A 21,974-nucleotide genomic window follows, 5' to 3' on the forward strand; every position below is an offset into this window, starting at 1 on the left:
TGCTACCCTATGTCTTTTGATTGAAGAATTTAAGCAATTTGCTATTAAAGTGATTATTGATAGGTACATATTTATTATCATTTTATTCTTAATATCTGTGTTTCACTTTTTTCTTATTCTTTTTTTGATATTAAATTGTTTGTTGATTACACATGATAATGGATGATACACAAACTTCATTCCCATCTATAATTTTATCTGGTACCATAATTCAATTTAGTATATCACATAGAATGTGCCAACAACCATTAGTAACCAAATAAACTCCATGACTCTGCTTGGTGAACCTTTTAATGGTGAACTCCAGGTCACAACACAGTAACTTATCAATTCAACTACACCAAGGTTTCTGAAGACAGTGACATGTGTGCCCAAGCAGGTTTATTTATAAATAAATTTCAAATGGAATCTGGCATCACCCTGAAGGAATTCTAACTTCACACTGTTGGGGTAATTTACCAAGATGGCTTCAGAGTAGACTAACTTTACACAGCACATTAAAAAAAAAGACACATTTATTCAGCGTCATGATCAGACTATTACATTTAGCAATCAACAGCATGGGTGCAAAAAGAAAAAAAACTAAATTAAAAATCCTTTGTTGGGATGCTTTACACTTTCCACAGAACAGAAACTAAAATAACCTGTTATGAAATTAGTCACAAATACAGTCCTCGAGGTTTTTTTGGCCATTCACATGAGTATTATCTAAAACACGTCTTCTTTGTAGCAGTTAGGCCCTGCCACCACTGTGCTTGGCTGAGTTCACATATCTGTTGTAACCTGTAGCTTCCCTGTCACTTCTCTGGCTCTCCTCTCCTGCTAAGCTTTGTTTCCTGGCAGTAATTAAAACCTTCTGCCACTGCCATAGCTGCTGCTGCTGCTGGAACCGCCATAGCCACCTTGGTTTTGTGGTTTGGCAATGTATTGGCCTCCACCACCATAGGGGCCAGAGCTTCTGCCTCCAAAGTTTCCTCCTTTCATGGGTCCAAAATTTGAAGATTGACTGTTGTAATTGCCAAAATCTTTGTAGCTTCTGCCATCTCCAAAATTGCTTCCATCATTACCAAATCCATTATAGCCATCCCCACAGCTACCATATCCACCACCACCACGGCTACCACCAAAGCCACCTCGACCACTGAAGTTTCCTCTACAACCAAAGTTGTCATTCCCACCAAAACCACCTCCACGACCACCTCCGAAGTTTCCAGAACCACTTCGACCTCTTTGGCTGGATGAAACCCTAGCCATCTCTTGCTTAGATAGGGCTTTCCTCACTTCACAGTTGTGCCCATTTACAGTGCGGTATTTCTGAATGACAATCTTGGCTACAGAGTCATGGTCATCCAAGGTTACAAAAGTGAAGTCTCTCTTTTTGCCACTGCCTCAGTCACTCATGATGTCAATCACTTCAATTTCCCCATACTGTTCAAAATAATCTCTTAGGTCATGTTCTTCAGTGTCTTCTTTACTACCACCAACAAAAATCTTTTTCACAGTTATGTGGGCACCTGGTATTTGAGAATCTTCTCTTGAGACAGCCTTCTTTGGTTCCACAACTCTTCCATCCACCTTGTATGGCCTTGCATTCATGGCTGCATCCACCTCCTCCACAGTGGCATATGTGACAAACCCAAAGCCTCTGGAGCACTTGGTGTTTGGGTGTCTCATCACCACACAGTCTGTAAGTGTTCCCCATTGCTCAAAATGGTTCCTCAGGTTCTCATCTGTTGTTTCAAAGCTCGAACCTCTGATAAAGAGCTTCCATAGCTGTTCCAGCTCTTTGGGAGACTCTGCCTTAGACATGTCAGAAGAGAGACTGCAGAAGAGAGAACTTCAACGATGCTTACTCAGTGGCGTCCACCGGCAGAAAGGAGTAATGTAATGAACGTATCTCTTCTTATTTTTAAGAAGACCCTTCTACATTTCTTGGAATTCTGGTTTGGTGGTAATGAACTCCTTTAGCTCTTTCTTGTCTGGAAAACTCTTCATTACTCTTTCAATTTCAAATGATAACCTTGTGAAGTAAAGCAGTCTTGGTTGTAAGAGGTTCTTGCTTTAAATCACTTTTGATATTGTGTGCCAATCCCTCTCATATGAAATGTTTCCGGTAAGAAATCAGCTGATAGCCTTATAGGAGCTCCCTTGTCTTTCACTTGCTGCTTTTAAAATTCTCTTTGTCCTAGACCAAGGTAACAGAATAGAGAGCCAAGAAATAAATCCATGTCTTTATGGTCAATTAATTTTGAAAAAGGGGACAAGAATATAGAATAGAGTAAAACTATCCTCTTCAACAAATGGTGTTGGGAGAGCTGGACAGCTATATGCAAAAAATGAAACTTGATCACCAACTTACACCATACACAAAAATAAATTCAAGGTGGATAAAAGACTTAAATATAAGTCATGATACCATAAAAGTCCTACAGGAAAACTTAAGCAGGAAATTCTCAGATATTCCATGCAACAATATTTTCACCAATCTGTCCCCTAGAGGAAGGGACATAAAGGAAAGAATAAATAAGTGGGACCTCACCAAAATAAAAAGTTTCTGCATGGTTAAAGAAAACAGCATTAAAGTGAAAAGATAATCAACTGTAAGGGAAAACATATTCGTCAATGATACCTTGGACAAGGGTTTGATCTCCAAAATATATAAAGAACTCACATGACTCCACTCCAGGAAGACAAACAACCCAATTAGAAAATGGGCAAAAGACTTGAACAGACACTTCTCCAAATAGGGCCCAGAGACATATGAAAAGATGCTCAGCATCACTAGCCATCAGAGAGATACAAATTACAACCATAATGAGATACCACTTCACACCTGTGAGAATGGCCATCATAAACAAATCAACAAACAACAAGTGTTGGAGAGGATGTGGAGAAAAAGGAACCCTAGTGCACTGTTGGTGGGAATGCAGACTGGTGAGGCCACTGTGGAAAACAGTATGGAATTTCCTCAGAAAACTAAAAATGGAACTGCCCTTTGTCACAGCAATTCTGCTGCTGGGATTATACCCTAAGAACCCTGAAACACCAATCCAAAAGAACCTATGCACCCCAATGTTCATAGCAGTACAATTTACAATAGCCAAGTGCTGGAAGCAACCTAAGTGCCCATCGGTAAATGAATGGATCAAAAACCTATGGTACATTTACACAATGGAATATTATGCAGCAGAGAGAAAGGGGCTCCTACCCTTTGCAACAGCATGGATGGAACTAGAGATCATTATGTTAAGTGAAATAAGCCAGGTGGTGAAAGACAGATACCATACGATCTCTCTTATTAAGTGGAACCTAATCAACAAAACAAACAAGCAAGCAAAATATAACCAAAGATGTTGAAATTAAGAACCATCTGACAGTAACCAGAGGGGAGGTGGGAGGGGATAATGGGAGGGAAAGGGGGAAGGGTTTTCAGGAACAACTATAAAGGACAGATGGACAAAACCAAGGGGAGGGGTAGAAGCAGGGAAGGGAGGCGGGGATTGCTGGAGTGGGGGGGAATTGTAGGGGGTGAGTGCAGACAACTGTACTTGAACAACAATAAAAAATGTAAAAATTAGAAAAACAATAAAGTAAATTAACTGCATGTAGTTTATAAGTCATATCTAAAACATAAGGGGAAAGTTAAAAGTAAAAACAAAAGGATATGTTATGTAAATATTAGCCAAAACATTATTTTAATATTCAGAAAATAAAGACTTTAATTGAAAAAATTTACTAGAGATGAAGAAAATAAATTCATATAATAAAAGATTCAATTTACTGAAGGATATAATAAAGTCCTATAACACAGCTTCAAAATATGTAAAGCAAAAATTGACAGAACTAAAAAGAAACAGAAGTATCTATATGGTTATAATGGGAAACTTTAAAACACATCTCTCAGAAATTGACAAATTTGATTTTTTAAATCAGGACAGATATAGAAGATTTCATCTTTTTTTTTAAATTTTATAAATTTAGGTTTATTTATTTATTTTTATTAAATCATTTTTTACTGTTACTCTATTACAATTGTCCCAATCTTTCCCCCTTTGCCTTCCTCCACCCATCCCATCCTCCTCCCGCAGTCAATTACCACATTGTAGTCCATATCTGTGGGTCATTCATACAAATTCTTTGTCTAGTCCCTTCCCCTTCTTTCCACCATTATCCCCCTCCATCCTTCCCTCTGGGCACTTTTGGTCTGTTCCATGTTTCTATGCCTGTGGTTCTATTATGCTCATTAGTTTATTTTGTTCATTAGGTTTCTCTTATAGATGAGATCATATGGTATTTGTCTTTCACCATCAGGCTTATTTCACTTAGCATAATATTCCCCAGTTCCATCCATGCTGTCACAAAAGGTAGGAGTTCCTTCTTTCTTTCTTCTGTGTAATATTCCATTGTGTAAATTGTACCAAGAACAATCTGACAGTACCCAGAGAGGAGGAGGGAGACGGATAATAGGGGATAATGGATGGGGAGCCATAAAGGAACATGTATGAAGGAAACATGGGCAAAGCCAAAGGAGGTAGTTTTGAGGGTGGGAGGTGGGGATGGGTGGGGCAGGGAGGTGTGGTGGAGTGAAAATGGAGACAATTGTACTTGAACAACAATAAAATAATAATAATAGTAATAATAATATAAACTCAGTCTTAACATTGATTCAAGAAATACAACTAAAGCAATGAGGCACAACTTTACTTATCAAACAAAAGCTTTTAAAAATGCTAAACAATTTTGTTGAAGATAAGATGAGAGAGAAATTCCATATACATACATATATATCTGCTGATGGGAGCATAAAATTTATGTAACCTTCTTTGAAAACAGTCTGACAACATGAATAAAAAGCCTACAAAAATTTTTCTGACTCTGTAACTCTACTTCTAGGAATTTATTGGACAGAAAAATCATAGTGGCAAAAATAAATCATTTCAAAGATATTTATCACAATACAACCTTATATTAGTGAAATTTTAAAAATAATTAAAGTGTGCATATTACAAAAATGGTGAAATAAATAATGGCCATTGATACATCTGAATATCATACAGGTTAAGATTAAATTTTAAAACTCTTTGCATATAGGAAAAATATACATGTTATATAAATATGTGCACAGATCAGAATATATAATCCGATTCTGGAACCAAGATGGTGGCGTAGGTAGACACACTGCGCCTCCTCACACAACCAGAACTGACAGAAAATCAAACGGCAAGGAAGTCCGACACCAATGAAATAAAAAATAAAAATTCATCCAGACCGGTAGGAGGGGCGGAGACGGGCAGCCAGGGCAGAGAGGACTCACGTTGCCGTGGCGGGACTGAGACTGCCGGAGTGTGGGACGAACGGGGCAGGCAGTCTACCACTGGCAGACCCTGCAGCCCCACATTCGCGCAGATAAACCAAGAGGGCCAGACTCAGAGTGGCAGAGAATGGGGCAGGCAGAAGGGCAGGTAGCACCCCGCAGCCCCACACTCATGCACAGATAAACCGGACAAAGGGCGGGGAGCAAAGCCGATCACACAACCCAGGGCTCCAGCACAGGGAAATAAAGCCTCAAACCTCTGATTGAAAACTCCTGTGGGGGTTGGGGCAGCAGCAGGAGAGACTCCCAGCCTCACAGGAGAGGTCATTGGAGAGACCCACAGGGGCCTAGGGCGTGCACAAGCCCACCCACTCGGGAACCAGCACCAGAAGGGCCCAATTTGATTGTGGGTAGCAGAGTGAAAGATTGAGGTCCGGTGGAGAGTGGAGCAGGTGCCATTGCTCCCTCTCGGCCCCTCCCCCACATACAGCATCACAGCGTAGCTACCAGCATTACCCCACCCCGTGAACACCTAAGGCTCCACCCCTTTAAGTAACAGACATGCCAAGACAAAAAAAAAAAAAAAATGGCCCAAATGACAGAACACTTCAAAGCTCCAGAAAAAATACAACTAAGCAAGGAAGAGATAGCCAACCTATCAGATGCACAGCTCAAAACACTGGTTATCAAGACGCTCACAGAATTGGTTGAAATTGTTCAAAAACCAGATGAAAAAATGAAGCCTATGCTAAGAGAAACAAAGGAAAATGTACAGGGAACCAATAGTGATGCAAAGGAAACTGGGACTCAAATCAATGGTGTGGACCAGAAGGAAGAAAGAAACATCCAACCAGGAAAGAATGAAGAAACAAGAATTCAGAAAAATGAGGAGAGGCATAGGAACCTCCAGGACATCTTGAAATGTTCCAACATCTGAATTATAGGGGTGCCAGAAGGAGAAGAGGAAGAACAAAACATTGAAAACTTATTTGAACAAATAATGAAGGAGAACTTCCCTAATCTGGCAAAGGAAATAGACTTCCAGGAAGTTCAGGAAGCTCAGAGAGTCCCAAAGAAGCTGGACCCAAGGAGGAACACACCAAAGCACATCATAATTACATTACCTAAGATTAAACAGGAGAGAATCTTAGAAGCAGCAAGAGAAAAGGAGACAGTTACCTACAAAGGACTTACCATAAGACTGTCAGCTGATTTCTCCAAAGAGACCTTACAGGCAAGAAGGGGCTGGCAAGAAGTATTCCAAGTCATGAAAGGCAAGGACCTACATCCAAGATTACTGTATCCAGCAAAGCTATCATTTAGAATGGAAGGGCAGATAAAGTGCTTCTCAGATAAGGTCAAGTTCAAGGAGTTCATCATCACCAAGCCCTTATTATATGAAATGTTAAAGGGAGTTACCTAAGAAAAAGAAGATCAAAAATAGGAACAGTAAAAATGACAGCAAACTCACAATTATTAATGACCACACCTAAAATAAAAACAAGAGCAAACTAGGCAAACAACTAGAACAGGAGCAGAACCATAGAGATGGAGATCACATGGAGGGTTGTCAATAGGGGAGTGGGAGGGGGAGAGGTGGGGAAAGGTACGGAGAATAAGTAGCATAGATGATAGGTGGAAAATAGACAGGGGGAGGGTAAGAATAGTGTAGGAAATGTAGAAGCCAAAGAACTTATAAGTATGACCCATGGGCATGAACTATAGGAGGGGAATGTGGGAGGGAGGGGGTGGGCAGGATGGAGTGGAGTGAGGGGTGGGGAAATGGGACAATGGTAATAGCATAATCAATAAATATATTTTTTAAAAAAACAATATATAATCCAGAAACATAAATGTTCACTCAAGGAGAATAAGTAACTTCCTGAAGGTCACAATACCTGTTAAAACAGAGAATGGAACTGAACTCAGAAATGCTCAAAAAGAATAACTATGGTACAGGAGCGTATAACCAATATGAGTGCCCACTTGACCATAGTGAATTATCTACACAAGATTGCTACAGTGGAAAAATTGGCATTACTAAGAGCTTAGACAAAGAATCACATGTAGTCTTGTTACAGAACAGAACCAAGGGGGGTGTATGATATACTATTAACAAAAGGACCCCGCTTTTTCTCCAGGGGTACCCCCCACTAAGTTCACTTTCCCCACTGCCAGAGGAAAGACGTCTCTAAATGCCAGAGATTGGTGAAAAGGAATTACTTATTCAAAAGCTATACAGACTTAGAGTAATGACTTAATGTCTTCATTAAAATACTAAAGTCCTTTAGAATACCCACAGATGCACACAGTCCTTCCTTCTCCCTCTACCCAATCTGGGGTACCCTATCTCAGGAAAAGAAGTAGAAGTCCATGATTCAGGCTCCAGCACCACGAGCTGTGTTGCTGCCATGATCTCCAGTTAATTCAAAACCATGTAGCACCTTCTCATGGCCCACCAGCAAGAGTCCTTTCACCCCTTTTCTCTCCTGCTTCCTAAGCTGCATGGCAAAAAGGAGCAACCCTAAAGCCACATGGTCCTGAATCTCACCCAAGCCACGTAGTCCCCCCTTACTCTGCCAAAGCCGCGTGGTCCTGTCCTGGCATGGCTGTTGTGCCTGGGTTTAAATCCCAGAACCAGTCTTCCTCTGCAGCCCCATTTCTGACTGCTCCTACAATCAGTTACACCTGCCAGCATTCCAGGATTCTTCCAGCTTTACTGGGCTGCCATAGGAAGTCTGGGCAGGTGTGGTCCCATGGACTGGAGCCAATCATCTACAAGTTCTCACGCAGGCACTGTAACCGGGGGGAGTTGCCTCCCAGTTACATCTTTGACCCATCTCCCTGGCTCAAAGCATGGCCACAGCTATTTAACATATCTATGAAGCCAGTTAAAGTTTATAGATATGTTAAATGACCATGCCAGAGGTTAGCTGCACAGCTGTTGCTATACAAAACAGCTCTGAATGGACCTGCTCCATGTGTCCCATCCCCCAAGCTCAGACTTGTGGGGGTGAGGACATCATGTGTGTGTGTGTGTGTGTGTATTTCTTGGACACCTTGAGTTCTGGACCCCATTACAAATCCCTACTTGGGGCCCCCCTCTTGGCTGCACCCTGTTACAGTCTGCCATGATAATCAGGACCCAGCTATGAATTATCAACTTGCACATCTTCAGACAACTGTGACCACAAAGGAACAGATGTCTACATGCATACATTGACAACCATTATGTCTGAGAAGACATCAATACTCCAAAAGCACTCAGACAGGATACATACTAAGGTGGTAAATAAGTAGACAGTCATAGTAAGGGGGAAATCCACAATATTACCACTAATAGTATGAAATAATTCAGTCATGGATCATATAATTATAATTCTGGAGCACACAATTATAGAATGGTGATTTTCAGGCAGATATTGCGTATGATTAAAAATACTGAAACAAATGGATTTGCTTCAAGAGCAGATGCAACAATGCAAAAGAATACACTGGTACATGCTCAAGAACCAATGGTGTATAAACTACTTAATTTTATGTAACTAGTCATTATAGACAAACAAAAAAGCATGAAACAGTAGGCATTTGGACATGAAAAGAGCAGAATAGTGATAAAAGAATAGGTAATCATGGTACATGAGCCAATTATCTAAGGCTTATAATACTTCATTCTCAGTACTGATATAAACAACCACAGTTTGAGTACACATACACATAGTAAATAAGTACACCCCTAAAACTTAAGACATAAGAAAATGGTAACTATACTTGAAAAAATAAAATTAAAAAGAAAGAGATGTCACATCATGTCTGTGAGAGGGGCTATCATTAAAAAGACAAGAGATAACATCCTGGTGAGGATGTGGAGCAAAGGGAATCCTTGTGCACTGTTAGTGGAAATGTAAATTGATGCAGCCACTATGAAAAATAGTATGGAATTTCTTCAAAAAAGTAAAAATAGAACTACCATATTAGCCAACTATTCCACTTCTGGGTATATATCTGAAGGAAATCAAATCGCTATGTCACAGAGATATCTGCACCACCATGTTCACTGTAGTATTATTTACAATAGCGAAGACATGGAAACAATCTGGGTGTTCATCAACAGATGAATGTGTAAGGAAAATGTACTACATACAAAAAATGGAATACTATTCAGCCATAAAAGAAGAAAATCCTGCCATTGCAGCAACATGGATAGACCTTGAGGGCATTATGCTAAGTAAAATAAGCCAGACAAAGACAAAAACTGTATGATCTCACTTGTATGTGGAATCTAAAAAAACTTTAAAAAGGTGGTTACCAGAGGTGAGGAGTGTGGAGGTGTTTGTAGAATTGGATGAAGACAGTCAAAGGTACACACTTCCAGTTATAAGATAAATAAGTACCAGGGATGTAACATACAGCACGCTGACTATAGCTAATATTGCTGATTGGTATATTAGAAAGTTCCTAGGAGAGTAGATACTATAAATTCGCATCATAAGGAAAAAATATTTTTTAATAAATAATTATATGACATGATGGGTATTAACTAAACTTTTTGTGGTAATCTTTTCACACTATATGTATGTCAAGTCATTATGCTGTATACCTTAAACTTAGACAGTGCTGTTTGTCAGTTATAATTCAATAAAACTGGAAAAGGGGGGAAAGACATAAGGAAATCATACTAATTATCTTCTTATTGAAATACATGTGTTGCATAAATTAAACACACACTCACCCTGGAAAGAAATGATTTTGGTCCAGAAATACGTGGTAATAGTGTAAAAGGGCATAGATCAAAAAGGCACATGAATGCCCACCAATGGATTCTGAGAATTTAACCATGATGTATACCAAAATATCTCAGAATATGAATTGAAATTTATGGAACAGGGAGAAGCAGCCATGGTGCAGGAATAAATGGACAAAGTACAGATGCAATTACAAATGCTATGTAATATGAAAAAGACGTGGAGCATGAGATGTAAAAAAAAAAAAAAGCTTTGGTCCATGAGCTAAATAAATCAATGCAAAAGGAGATCCCATAGCACAAGCCCAAATGACCATAGCATATGATAAAGAGGCATTATTGGAGTCTGAGCTTTTGAATAGATGCATAATCAGGAAGCCTGGCAACATAAGCTAAGAGCCATTATATAGGAAGAGATAGCATAGATAAAGAACAGATCTATATGGCCAAAGTGCAGGCAGTAATAGCTATATGAAGGAACAGAGAAGATGACAATGATGCAAAAGGAGACTACAAACACCATATGATTACAATGCACCCTCTGAAAACTCCGCAAAATGATCTCTTAGCCATGAACGGGTAGATGGCATAGGAACAAAAAGCAGTAATAGAAGAGAAGAACACCTCAGTGCATGATCTGAAACACAACATGGATTAGTTAATGCATGGTCCAAAATACAGAAGATGGCATTCTCAGTACAGGATCAAACTATAATGGTTCATACTAGGAAAACTGTGACATATAATATGTAGTATGCACAGGAAAGCATGGTAAATGATCAAAAAGTGAAAGGAGCCAAAAAAACATGATTTAGCTTGTTCACATGGATATGGTATGAGATTAAAAAACTATAATATTGGAACAATGATTTGGAGGTAAAAGCAGATGTAAATAGTGAAAAGCAAAATGACACAGTATATGCTCAAATAGCAATGGGGTGTGAACAAATATCACTAGCATTTGAGCTTCTAATGTACAATCAACTTCAAAATATACACTGAGATACATGATACAAAGTCAAAAGGATGTAATACAGAAACTCTCAGCAATGATGGGAAACTAAAAAAAGGGAGTTCAAAATTGAAAAATTTGATACATAAACATTTTTTAAACATATTTTATTGATTATGCTATTACAGTTGTCCCAATATTCCCCTTTGTCCCCCTCCACCCAGTACTCATCTTCCCTCCAGCAATCCCCCACCTTAGTTCATGTCCATGGGTCACACATATAACTTCTTTGGCTTCACATTTCCTATTTTATTCTGAACATCCCCCTATTTTGTACCTACCAATTTGTGCTTCTTAATCCCTGCATGTTTTCCCCCACTCTCCCCCTTCCACCTCCCATCTGATAACCCTCCAAGTAATCTCCATATCTATAATTCTGTTCTTGTTCTGGTTGTTTGCCTACTTTTTTTTTAGATTCAGTTTTTGATAGTTGTGAATTCATTGCCATTTTAGTGTTCATAGTTTTGAACTTCTTTTTCTCAAATAAGTCCCTTTAACATTTCATATAATAATGGCTTTGTAATGAGGAACACCTTGTCTGGGAAGCATTTTATCTGCCCATCAATTCTAAATGGTAGCTTTGCTGAATAGAGTAACCTTCGTTTTCGGTCCTTGCCTTTCATGACTTCAAATAATTCTTGCCAGTCCCTTCTTACCTATGAACTTACTTTTAAGAAATTAGCCAATAGTCTTATGGGAATTCCTTCATAGGTAATTCTCTGCTTTTCTCTTCTGCTTTTAAGATTCTCTCTTTATCTTTAACCTTTGGAATTTTCATTATGATGTGTCATGGTGTAGTCCTCTTTGAGTACAACTGGTTTGGGACTCTGTGCTTCCTGGACTTGTATATCTATTTCCTTTGCCAAATTAGGGAAATTTTCTTTCATTATTTTTTCAAATAAGTTTTCGATTTCTTGCTCTTTCCCTCCTCCTTTTGGCATCCCTATGATTTGAATGTTGGTACATTTGAAGTTGTACCAGAGGCTCCTTAGCCTATTCTTAGGGGGTTTTGAGGGGAAGGGGGATTCTTTTTTCTTCTTGCTGTTCTGATTGAAATTTTCTTCCTTATGTTCCAAATCATTGATTTATCAGCTTCATCTACTCCATGTTGATTCCCTAATTTTTGCTTTATGTCACTTAGTGTAACCTTCATTTCTGCCTGGGTCTTTTTTATGCTCTTGCCCATATACAATGGGTTCTTTGAGCATCCTGGTCACCAGTGTTTTGAAATCTGCATCTGACAGGTTGATTATCTCTGTTTCACTTAGTTCTTTTTCTGGGGTTTTGTTTTATTCTTTTATTTGGGTCATATTTTTTTATCTCCTCATTTTGGCAGCCTCCCTGTGTTTGTTTCTGTGTATTAGATACAGATGCTTTGACTCCCTGTCTTTTTAGTGTGGCCTATTGTAGAGGAGTGGACCTATAAATTTTGTGGTGTGTATCCCTAGGTGATTGCCAGGGCAGGGCAACCCATTTAACTGCTTTGTGACTCTGTGTCACACGAGGGCTGAGAGAGGAGATAATGCAGGAGGGCTGAGAGAGGAGAAAATGCTGCCATCTGGCTTCTGAAGGCTTGCCTGTGAGGAAGCTGTCTCCCAGCACTCACCCTGTTTCCAATATCCTTTCTCCCCATATTCCACTTGTGCCAGCTGTTACCCTGGTGCTGAATCCCAGAGGGGAATGGATCTGCTTAAGTCCTAAGTTCATGTGGGCCCTTTAAGATGAGTCTCTTGATAATCCAGCAGTTTCTTCCACTGCACCAACCCCCATTGGTTTTTATAGTCAGAAATTATGGGGATTTATCTTCCTGGCACTAGAACCCTGGCTGCTGAGTTGTTTGGTTTGGGGCTGGGATGTCTCACTCTTGAGGTATCTCTCCCAATTTTTATCTACCACATGTGAATGTGGGACTGCCCATTCTACCACCTCTCCAGGCCACTCCCATGCCTCTCTACTTCCATCTGTGTCTCCACCTCTCCTATCCATCTAGATTAATGTGGCCTCTTTAAATCCTTGGTTGTCAGACTTCCATATAGCTCAGTTTTCTGACAGTTCTGGGTGGTATTTGTTTTGTAGCCTAGATGTAATTTGTTTCTATAGTTGTGTGCAGAGGTGAAGTGCATTTCCCTACACCTCCATTTTCCATAAATTTATTTCTCTAACATGGAAAATGGCAATCTCATCAGAACAGTAGACACAATTTTTTCACATGCAGAAAATTATGGTATGTGAGTATATCATAAGCATGGTGATGCACACACAAATATGTTATAGTAGCAATTAGAAATGGTAGGTAGAGAAAACTATAGAATGATACTGACATGGACATGGCACAATATTTAGGAAATTATAGAATAAGATGACATGATATGGTCAAGTAGCAGATGACAATGACACAATTGGTAACATCATGGCAAATGCTCAGACTGCATTTTTATGCTGTAAAGACACCACCAGTGCTTAAACATTTGACAATAATGTAAACCAAGACAATCTAAAAACATAAGCTATCACTCATGACAGAAGAAACAAAAACAGTACTAGCATAATGATGATGATGATGATGATGATGATAGTTTATACTTATATAGTACTTATTATATGCCAGGAAATAAGAACTTTACATACAATAACTATTTTAGTCTCACAACAAACATATGAGGTAAGTATTATTAGTAGTATTATTTTGGGATCAAGGAAACAAAAAGCAGAAAGGTAGAAAGTAACTAGTACATCAAACAGTCTAAAATCACTTTACATCAGTGGTGCCGTGCTACCTCTGATGGACATCATAGGAGATATAAACACACATACACACACTAAAGGAACTGACAGCTATATTGCTGATACAGACAGCAAGCACTGTTACATATGTAGAAATATATCCTGTTATCCAACATCCTTGGTGCACAAGCAGTCACCACAGTAGTCAGAATATTTGGCCACAAGGCATACTTCAATGATCTTGCATTATGAGCTAATAACAAGGGTAATAGGAAAATTTGATGCTTTTACAATTAGTATACTATTGTTCATTATACACAAGATTCCATTCTCAATTCAGAAGTAGACAATAACTGCATTTTCAAAGAATCAAAGTGTGTAAGTAGAAATCTATACATAACCTCAAACATAGTATATGTACAGAAATTCTCTATGCATGTTCAGACTAACACAGAAATGAGTCAACACCTATAGGTAAGAGAAGACAGAATGTTAAAAAAAAAAAAAACAATCACATGGTGGAAATTGCATTGATAGTAACAGTGTATGATCAAAAGCCACAATACAAGAAGCATTACTTGGTCTGGGAGTAGACAGTAATGGTGAGAGACACTATGTTCTATACTCAGATGACCACAGTGTAAAAAAATAATCACTAGTGTTTGAGTATTTGAACATGATACATAGCAATATACCTTGAAACATGAACTATCAATTATGATCCAAGTATAAGTGAAAATGGTACAGTAGTCATCTACTGTGCTATTCTTGCTCTGGGAGGTGTGATGAGTAATGAAGAACACAACACACAATGAATGGCTGTGTTGAAGGAGTACAGGCATTATTGAAAAGGAGAAACCAAGGCATAACATCAGATGACCATGTTGTAAAGACAGCCACCACCAGCAATTTAGCATATGACTAAGATGCACAGCCAGATGCAACTTGAAAATCATAATAAGGAAGAGACATAGTAATGTAATACTATCAGCAAATACTTAGCATTTACCACGTGCCAAGCTGCTCTTGGTGTCTTAAGCACTGGTGGTGTCTTTACAGCATAAAAATGTAGTCTGAGCATTTGCCATGATGTTACCAATTGTGTTATTGTCATCTGCTCCTAGACCATATAATGTCATCTTATTCTATAATTTCCTAAATATTGTACCATGTCCATGTCAGTATCATTCTATAGTTCTCTCTACCTACCATTTCTAATTGCTACTATAACATATTTTTATGTGCATCACCATGTTTATATGATATACTCACACGCGGCAAATACTTAGATTACCATGTGCTAATCTAAGCATTTTGCTTTAAATGCTGAATCCTCACAACAACCCTACGAGGTAGGCATTATTATTATTATTATTATCATCATTTCGCAGTTGAGAAAACAGACACAAAGGGGTGAAATGACTTGCTTAAGGACACCAAACTATTAAATGGAAGAACTGGTATTAAACACAAGAACTCTAACTTCAGAGTCTGCACTGTGTATATACACTGATAGTACCATGCTTCTTTAGTTGGATGTGGTACAAGATTAAAAACACAAAGTACAGGAACAAATGGCTTTGGTCCAGAAGTAGACGGCAATGTAGCAAAAGTAGACACCATAGCACATGCTCAAACATCCGTGGTGCATGAGCAGCCACCACAGGAGTCTGAGCATTTGACTACGATGCACACTCTGAAGGTCCTGCAACATGAGCCGACATCCAGTGTATAGGAGCAGATACTAAAGACAAAGGAGGAAGCCAACAAATTGAGGTAACTAATAATCGTGGTGCATAAAATGATATTTATGGTACAGAAATGTCCATTCTTAGTACAAAGCAGAAAATGACAATACATTTTCACACACAAGATAAATGAACAGAAGGTTGTAGTAAAATATCAAACACAGTAAAAGAGCAAAATGCCTTATGAACATTCATATAACCATGCATAATGCATCAAACCCATTTAGAGCAAAGAGACGAGGTACAGTAGAAAATAGACATGAGTGGAGACATCACAGATGAATATGGCACATAACCAAAACATCTCAATATATGAATGATTGTTTTAGAAGCAGATGGCAAAGGTGCACAGAGAGATACTATGGAATAAGTTCAGGCAACAACAGTTGATAAAAGTTGTCAGTGGTGTTTGATCATGTGATCATGATGTACAAAAAGAAAAATATTCTACACTGTATCACATCAGTCATGACACAGAAGCTAAGAGACATAGAATATGGTACACAAAATTGTTTTCTGAGAAGAAAAGCATATTTGGTGTTCATGACATGTCGTACTCAGATATTGTGCTTTACATAAAGGTCATGGTACAGAGTAAATAGTTTTGTCCATGAGTAGATGTTAGGTCTGCCAAAGGAGAAATGACTCACAGAAATAGAGAACAAACTGATGGTTGCTGGGGGGGGGGGGTGGTGAGCAATGGGTAAAAAGTGAAGGGGAACTTTTTAAAGGATAAATAAATAAATAAATAACTTACCAGTTTTGCACACACAGAGAAATAAGAAAAAGTTTAAAGGACACTTAGATGATCCAGAACTTGTGTAAGAAATACCAGGCTTGATTTCCAATACTCATGACAAAATAATTAGGTACCACTCTTGGAAAACTTAGTATTTACCAGATAATTTTTTTAAAAGTTCTCACTTGCAGAGAATTTGGAACAGTACCTAGAACACAGTGCCCACAAATTTGAAAAGAAAAAAAGAGACCTGACACCAAATATACAGACAACCATGTTGCATTAACAGCCACAACTAGTATTTCAGCACTTGTTTTTGATGCTTACCCACACAACTCCATGGCATGAACTAAAAGTGATGACAGAGAAGCATGCCACTATAATTCCTGAAATGAATGTGGTTGGTGATTTTAAAAACACAACAAATTCCTTTAATTTTAGCAGCAGATTGTATAATGAAACAGGTGAAATCACGGTAATATTTAAACAATCAGGTACATAAATAGGCACCAGAGGCATTTTAGCATTTGGCTTTGATGCACACTCAGACAAGCCAATGACATGCAATACCATCTATCATTTGGAACTTACAGATTCAGTGCAGGAAAATGCAGGAATCATTGAGAAGTAGAAAGTGATGGAATAGGAGCAAATTACCATTGCACACAAAATGATATACACAATATATAAAACGTCATTTCCATATAGAGCAGTAGGCAATGAAGGATTCTCCTCAGGAACCATGGGGCATGAGCAGACAAGCATGCTGCATGCTCAGACAACCATGGTGCATGAGCAAAACCTATAACAAAAACACATGAATGTAATACAAAAGCACACAGCATGTCATGGAATATGCTTAGATGAAATAGGCATATGAATAAAAATAATAATACATGAATACATCTTCTTTAGATGAGCAGCATATGACAATAATTCTAGAGGGAATACCATGGTACATACTCAGACAGTCATGGTGCATGAACAACCACTACTGTTGTTTGAATATTTTACTGTAGTATATACCCACACACCCCAAGAAAATGAGCCAATTACTGCAATATATAGGCCAAAGAACAAGGATATAAGGGAAGATAGTGATGATAGTGGAGCAGAAAACAATAGTGCAGGAGCTAATAGAACAGTACAGATGGTAATAATTGAAAGGGAGACCCCATGGCATATGCTCACATCGTGGTTCGTTAAATACTATCACAAGGATCTAAGCACTTTAAAATATGCATGCCTAGAGAACCCTAGATTTTTTAATATTCTTTTTATTTTTTATTGCTCTTACAGTTGTCTCCATTCCCCCCTTATGACTCCCCCACATGCCACCCATCACCACCTCCACCTCCAATCTTTACACCCTTTGCCTTTGTCCATGGATCTTTTATACATGTTCCCTGATGACCTCTCCCCTTCTTTCCCCTATTATCCCCCTACCCCTCCCCTCTGGTTACTGTCAGTTTGTTCTTTATTTCAATGTCTCTGGTTATATTTTGCTTGCTTGTTTGTTTTGATGACTACGTTCCAATTATAGGTGAGATAATATATGTTGCTTTCACTGCCTGGCTTATTTCACTTAGCATAATGTTATCCAGATCCATCCATGCTGTTGTAAAGGTTAGAAGGTCCTTTCTTTCTCCTGCATAGTATTCCATTGTATACATGTGCCACTGGTTTTTTATCCACTCATTTACTGATGGGCACTTAGGTTGCTTCGAACACACGGCTATTGTAAATTGTGCTGCTATGAACGTTGGGATGCATAGATTCTTTTGAATTTGTATTTCAAGATTCTTAGGGTATAAACCAAGGAGTGGAATTGGTGGGTCAAAAGGCAGTTCCATGTAATAAAGGCTTGGTGATGATGAACTCCTTGAACTTGACCTTATCTGAGAAGCACTTTATCTTCCCTTCCATTCTAAATGATAGCTTTACTGTATCCAGCAAAGCTATCATTTAGAATGGAAGGGATATTATATGAAATGTTAAAGAGAGTTACCTAAGAAAAAGAAGATAAAAAATATGAACAGTAAAAATGACAGCAAACTCAGTTATTAACAACCATACCTAAAACCAAAACAAAAGCAAACTAAGCAAACAACTAGAACAGGAACAAAACCACAGAAATGGAGATGACATGGAGGGTTATCAATAGGGGATTGGGAGGGGGAGAGAGTGGGGAAAGGTACAGAGAATAAATACCATAAATGATAGGTGTAAAATAGACAGGGGGAGGGTAAGAATAGTATAGGAAATGTAGAAGCCAAAGAACTTATAAGTATGACCCATGGACACGAACTATAGGGGGGGAATGTGGGAGGGAGGGTGTGGGCAGGATGGAGTTGAGTGAAGGGGTGGAAATGGGACAACTGTAATAGCATAATCAATAAATATACTAAAAACAAACAAACAAAAAAAGGCAGTTCCATTTTTAGTTTTCTCAGGAAATTCCATACTGTTTTCCACAGTGGATGAACCAGTCTACATTCCCACCAGCAGTGCACTAGAGTTCCCTTTTATCAACAAGCCGCCAGCATGTGCTGTTCATTGATTTGGTTATTATGGCCATGCTGACTGGTGTGAAGTGGTATCTCATGGCAGTTTTAATTTGCATCTCTCTAATGGTTATTGATGCTGAGCATCATTTGATAAGTCTCTGGGCCCTCTGTACGTCCTCCTTGGATAAGTGTCGTTCAGGTCCTATGCTAATTTTTTAAAAGATCTTATTTATTTATTTATTTTTAGGGAAAATGGAAGGGAGGGAAAAAGAGAGGGAGAAAAACATCAATGTGAAGTTACTTCTAGCATGCCCCTCACCAGAGACCTGGACACAACAAAAGTATGTGCCCTGTCTGGGAATCACAGCAGCAACTGTCTCATTTACAGATCATCCCTCAATCCACTGAGCCACACCAGCAAGGGTCCTTTGCCCATTTTTCAATTGGGTTATTCCTCTTCCTGGTGTGGTGTTGTGTGAGCTCCTTAAAAATTTTGGAGATCAAACCCATGTCCGAGGTATCATTGGCAAATATATTTTCCAATATGGTGGCTCCCTTTCCATTTTGCCGATGTTTTGTTTAGCCATGCAGAAGATTTTTATTTTGATGAAATCCCATTTGTTTATTCTTTCTTTTATGTCCCTTGCTCTAAGGGATGTATCTGTGAAAATGTTGCTATGCGGTGTATCTGAAATTTTCTTATGTTCTCCTCTAGGATTAATATGGTATCACAACATATTTAAATCTTTTCTCCCTCTTGAGTTTATTTTTGTGTATGGTGCAAGTTGGTGGTTGAGTTTTATTTTTTTGCATGTGGCTGTCCAGATCTCCCAATGTCATTTGTTGAAGAGGCTATTTTTACTTTATTTCATGCTTCTGCCCCCTCTATCTAATAATACCTGACCATAGAGATTGGGTTTATCTCTGGGCTCTCTATTCTGTTTTACTGATATATATGTCTGTTCTTATGCCAGTACCAGGTTGTTTTGATTATCATGGCCTTGTAATATAGTTTGATATCAGGTGTTGTGATCCCTCCTACTTTGTTCTTCTTTCTCAAAATTACCACAGCTATTTGGGGTCGTTTATGGTTCCATATAAATTTCTGAAATATTTGTTCTATATCTGTGAAAAATGTCACTGATGTTCTAATAGGTATTGCATAGAATCTATAAATTGCTTTGGGTAGTTTGGCCATTTTGATGATGTTATCTCTTACAGTCCATGAACACGGTATATGTTTCCATTTATTTGTATCTTAATTTCTTTCTTTACTATTGCATAGTTTTCTGAGTACAGATCTTTTACCTCCTTGGTTAGGTTTATTCCTAGGTAACTTTATTTTTCTTCTTGCTATAGCAAATGGGATTTTTTACCTGATTTCTGTTTGTGCTGTTTCATTCGTGGTGTGCAGAAATTGCCTTTGATTTCTGAATATTGACTTTGTATCTTGTTGTTTTGCCAAATTCACTTATTAGGTCAAGTAGTTTGTTGGTGGAGTCTATAGGGTTTTCTATGTACACTATCATGTCATCTGCAAACAATGACAGTTTTGCTCCCTCCTTTCCAATTTGGATGCCTTTTATTTCTTTTTCTTGTCTGATCACTGTGGGCGGGACTTCCAATACTACATTGAATAGAAGTGGTGAAAGATGACGTCCTTTTCTTGTTCCTGATCTTAGTGGGAAAGCTTTTAGGTTTTTGCCCATTGAGTATGATGTTGGCTGTAGGGTCTCATATACGGCCTTTATCATAATGAGAAAATCTCCCTCTACTACCACTTTGCAGAGTGTTTTTATCATAAATGTGTGCTATACATTATCAAATACTTTTTCTGCACCTATTGATATGATCATGTGATTTTTGTCATTCCTTTTTTTTATGATATGTATTACATTTATTGATTTGTGAATATTGTACCATAATTGCATCCCTGGTATGAATCCCACTTGATCATGGTGTATGATCTTTTTAATGTATTGCTGGTGTGGTTTGCCAATGTTTTGTTGAAGATTTTACTGTCTATGTTCATCAGCCATATTGGCCTGCAGGTTTCATTCTCCATTGTTTCTTTTTCATTCTCTGTTGTTTGGAGTCTGCCCTTTTCTTGCATTTTTTGGAATATTTTGAGAAGAATTGGAGTTAGCTCTTCTCTGAATGTTTGGTAAATTTCTCCTGTGAATCATTCTGGCCCAAAGCTTTTATGTTCCAGGGTTTTTTTGATTACTGCTTTGATTTCACCAGCTGTTATTAATTTGGTCAGGCTTTCTGCTTCTTCTTCATTCAGTTTGAGAACATTATATCACTCTAGGTATTTGCCCATTTCAGACAGGTTTTCAGATTTGGGCATATAGTTGTTTGTACTAATTTCATACAATCCTTTGCATTTCCTTGGTGTCAGCTGTTATTTCTCTTCTTTCATTTCTGATTTTATTTGGATCCTCTCTTTTTTCTTGATGAGTCTGGTTAAAGACTTGTCAATTTTGTTTATTATTTCAAAGAACCAGTTCTTGGATTTATTGATTCTTTGAATTGTTTTTTTAGTCTATGTCATTTAGTTCTGCTCTGATCTTGGTTATTTCCTTCATTCTCCTTGCTGTGGGCTTTGTGGTTGTTCCTCCAGTTCTTGTGGATGTAGGGTTTGGTTGTTTATTTGAAATGTTTTTATCTTTTTCAGGTAGGCCTGTATCGCTATGATCTTCTCTCTCAGCACTGCCTTTGCTATGTCTCATAGGTTTTGGACTCTTGTGTGTTTATTTTCACTTGTTTCCAGAACTTTTTGATTTTGTCCATGATCTCATTCTTAACCCACTCATTGTTTAATAGCACGCTATTAAATCTCCATGAATTTGAATGTTTTTGAGTTTTTTCCTTGAGATTGGTATCTAATTTTAGGCCTTTGTGGTCCAAGAAAATGCCTGATATGATTAAAATTTCTTGAATTTTTCGAGACTTGTTTTGTGTTGTGGTCTATCTTTGAAAATTTTCCATGTGCATTTGAAAAGAATGTGTATATCGCTTCTTTGGGATGAAAGGTTCTATATATATATCAGCTAAGTCCATTTGATCTAGTGTATTGTTAAGTGCCACAATATCCTTGTTGATATTTTGTTTGGAAGATCTATCCATTGTTGACAGTGGTGTGTTAAAATCCCCTACCATAAGTGAGTGGCTGTCTATATCTTT

The 21,974-nt window shown here is 38.2% G+C and overlaps 2 protein-coding genes across 3 annotated transcripts in view; both read right to left on the reverse strand.

Annotated features, from left to right (window-relative positions):
• The window catches only part of GABRA3 (gamma-aminobutyric acid type A receptor subunit alpha3), a 413,998-nt gene that overhangs the window by 298,216 nt on the left and 93,808 nt on the right, over nucleotides 1–21,974 (reverse strand). The window lies entirely within an intron of this gene.
• On the reverse strand, nucleotides 660–1,809 carry LOC112296259 (heterogeneous nuclear ribonucleoprotein A1-like). The gene is given in 1 exon segment (XM_053917479.1): nucleotides 660–1,809. A coding segment is annotated over 1 exon segment (963 nt). The 3' UTR covers nucleotides 660–846.

The sequence above is a fragment of the Desmodus rotundus genome, chromosome X, assembly GCF_022682495.2.
Source record: "Desmodus rotundus isolate HL8 chromosome X, HLdesRot8A.1, whole genome shotgun sequence".
Lineage (NCBI taxonomy): Eukaryota > Metazoa > Chordata > Mammalia > Chiroptera > Phyllostomidae > Desmodus > Desmodus rotundus.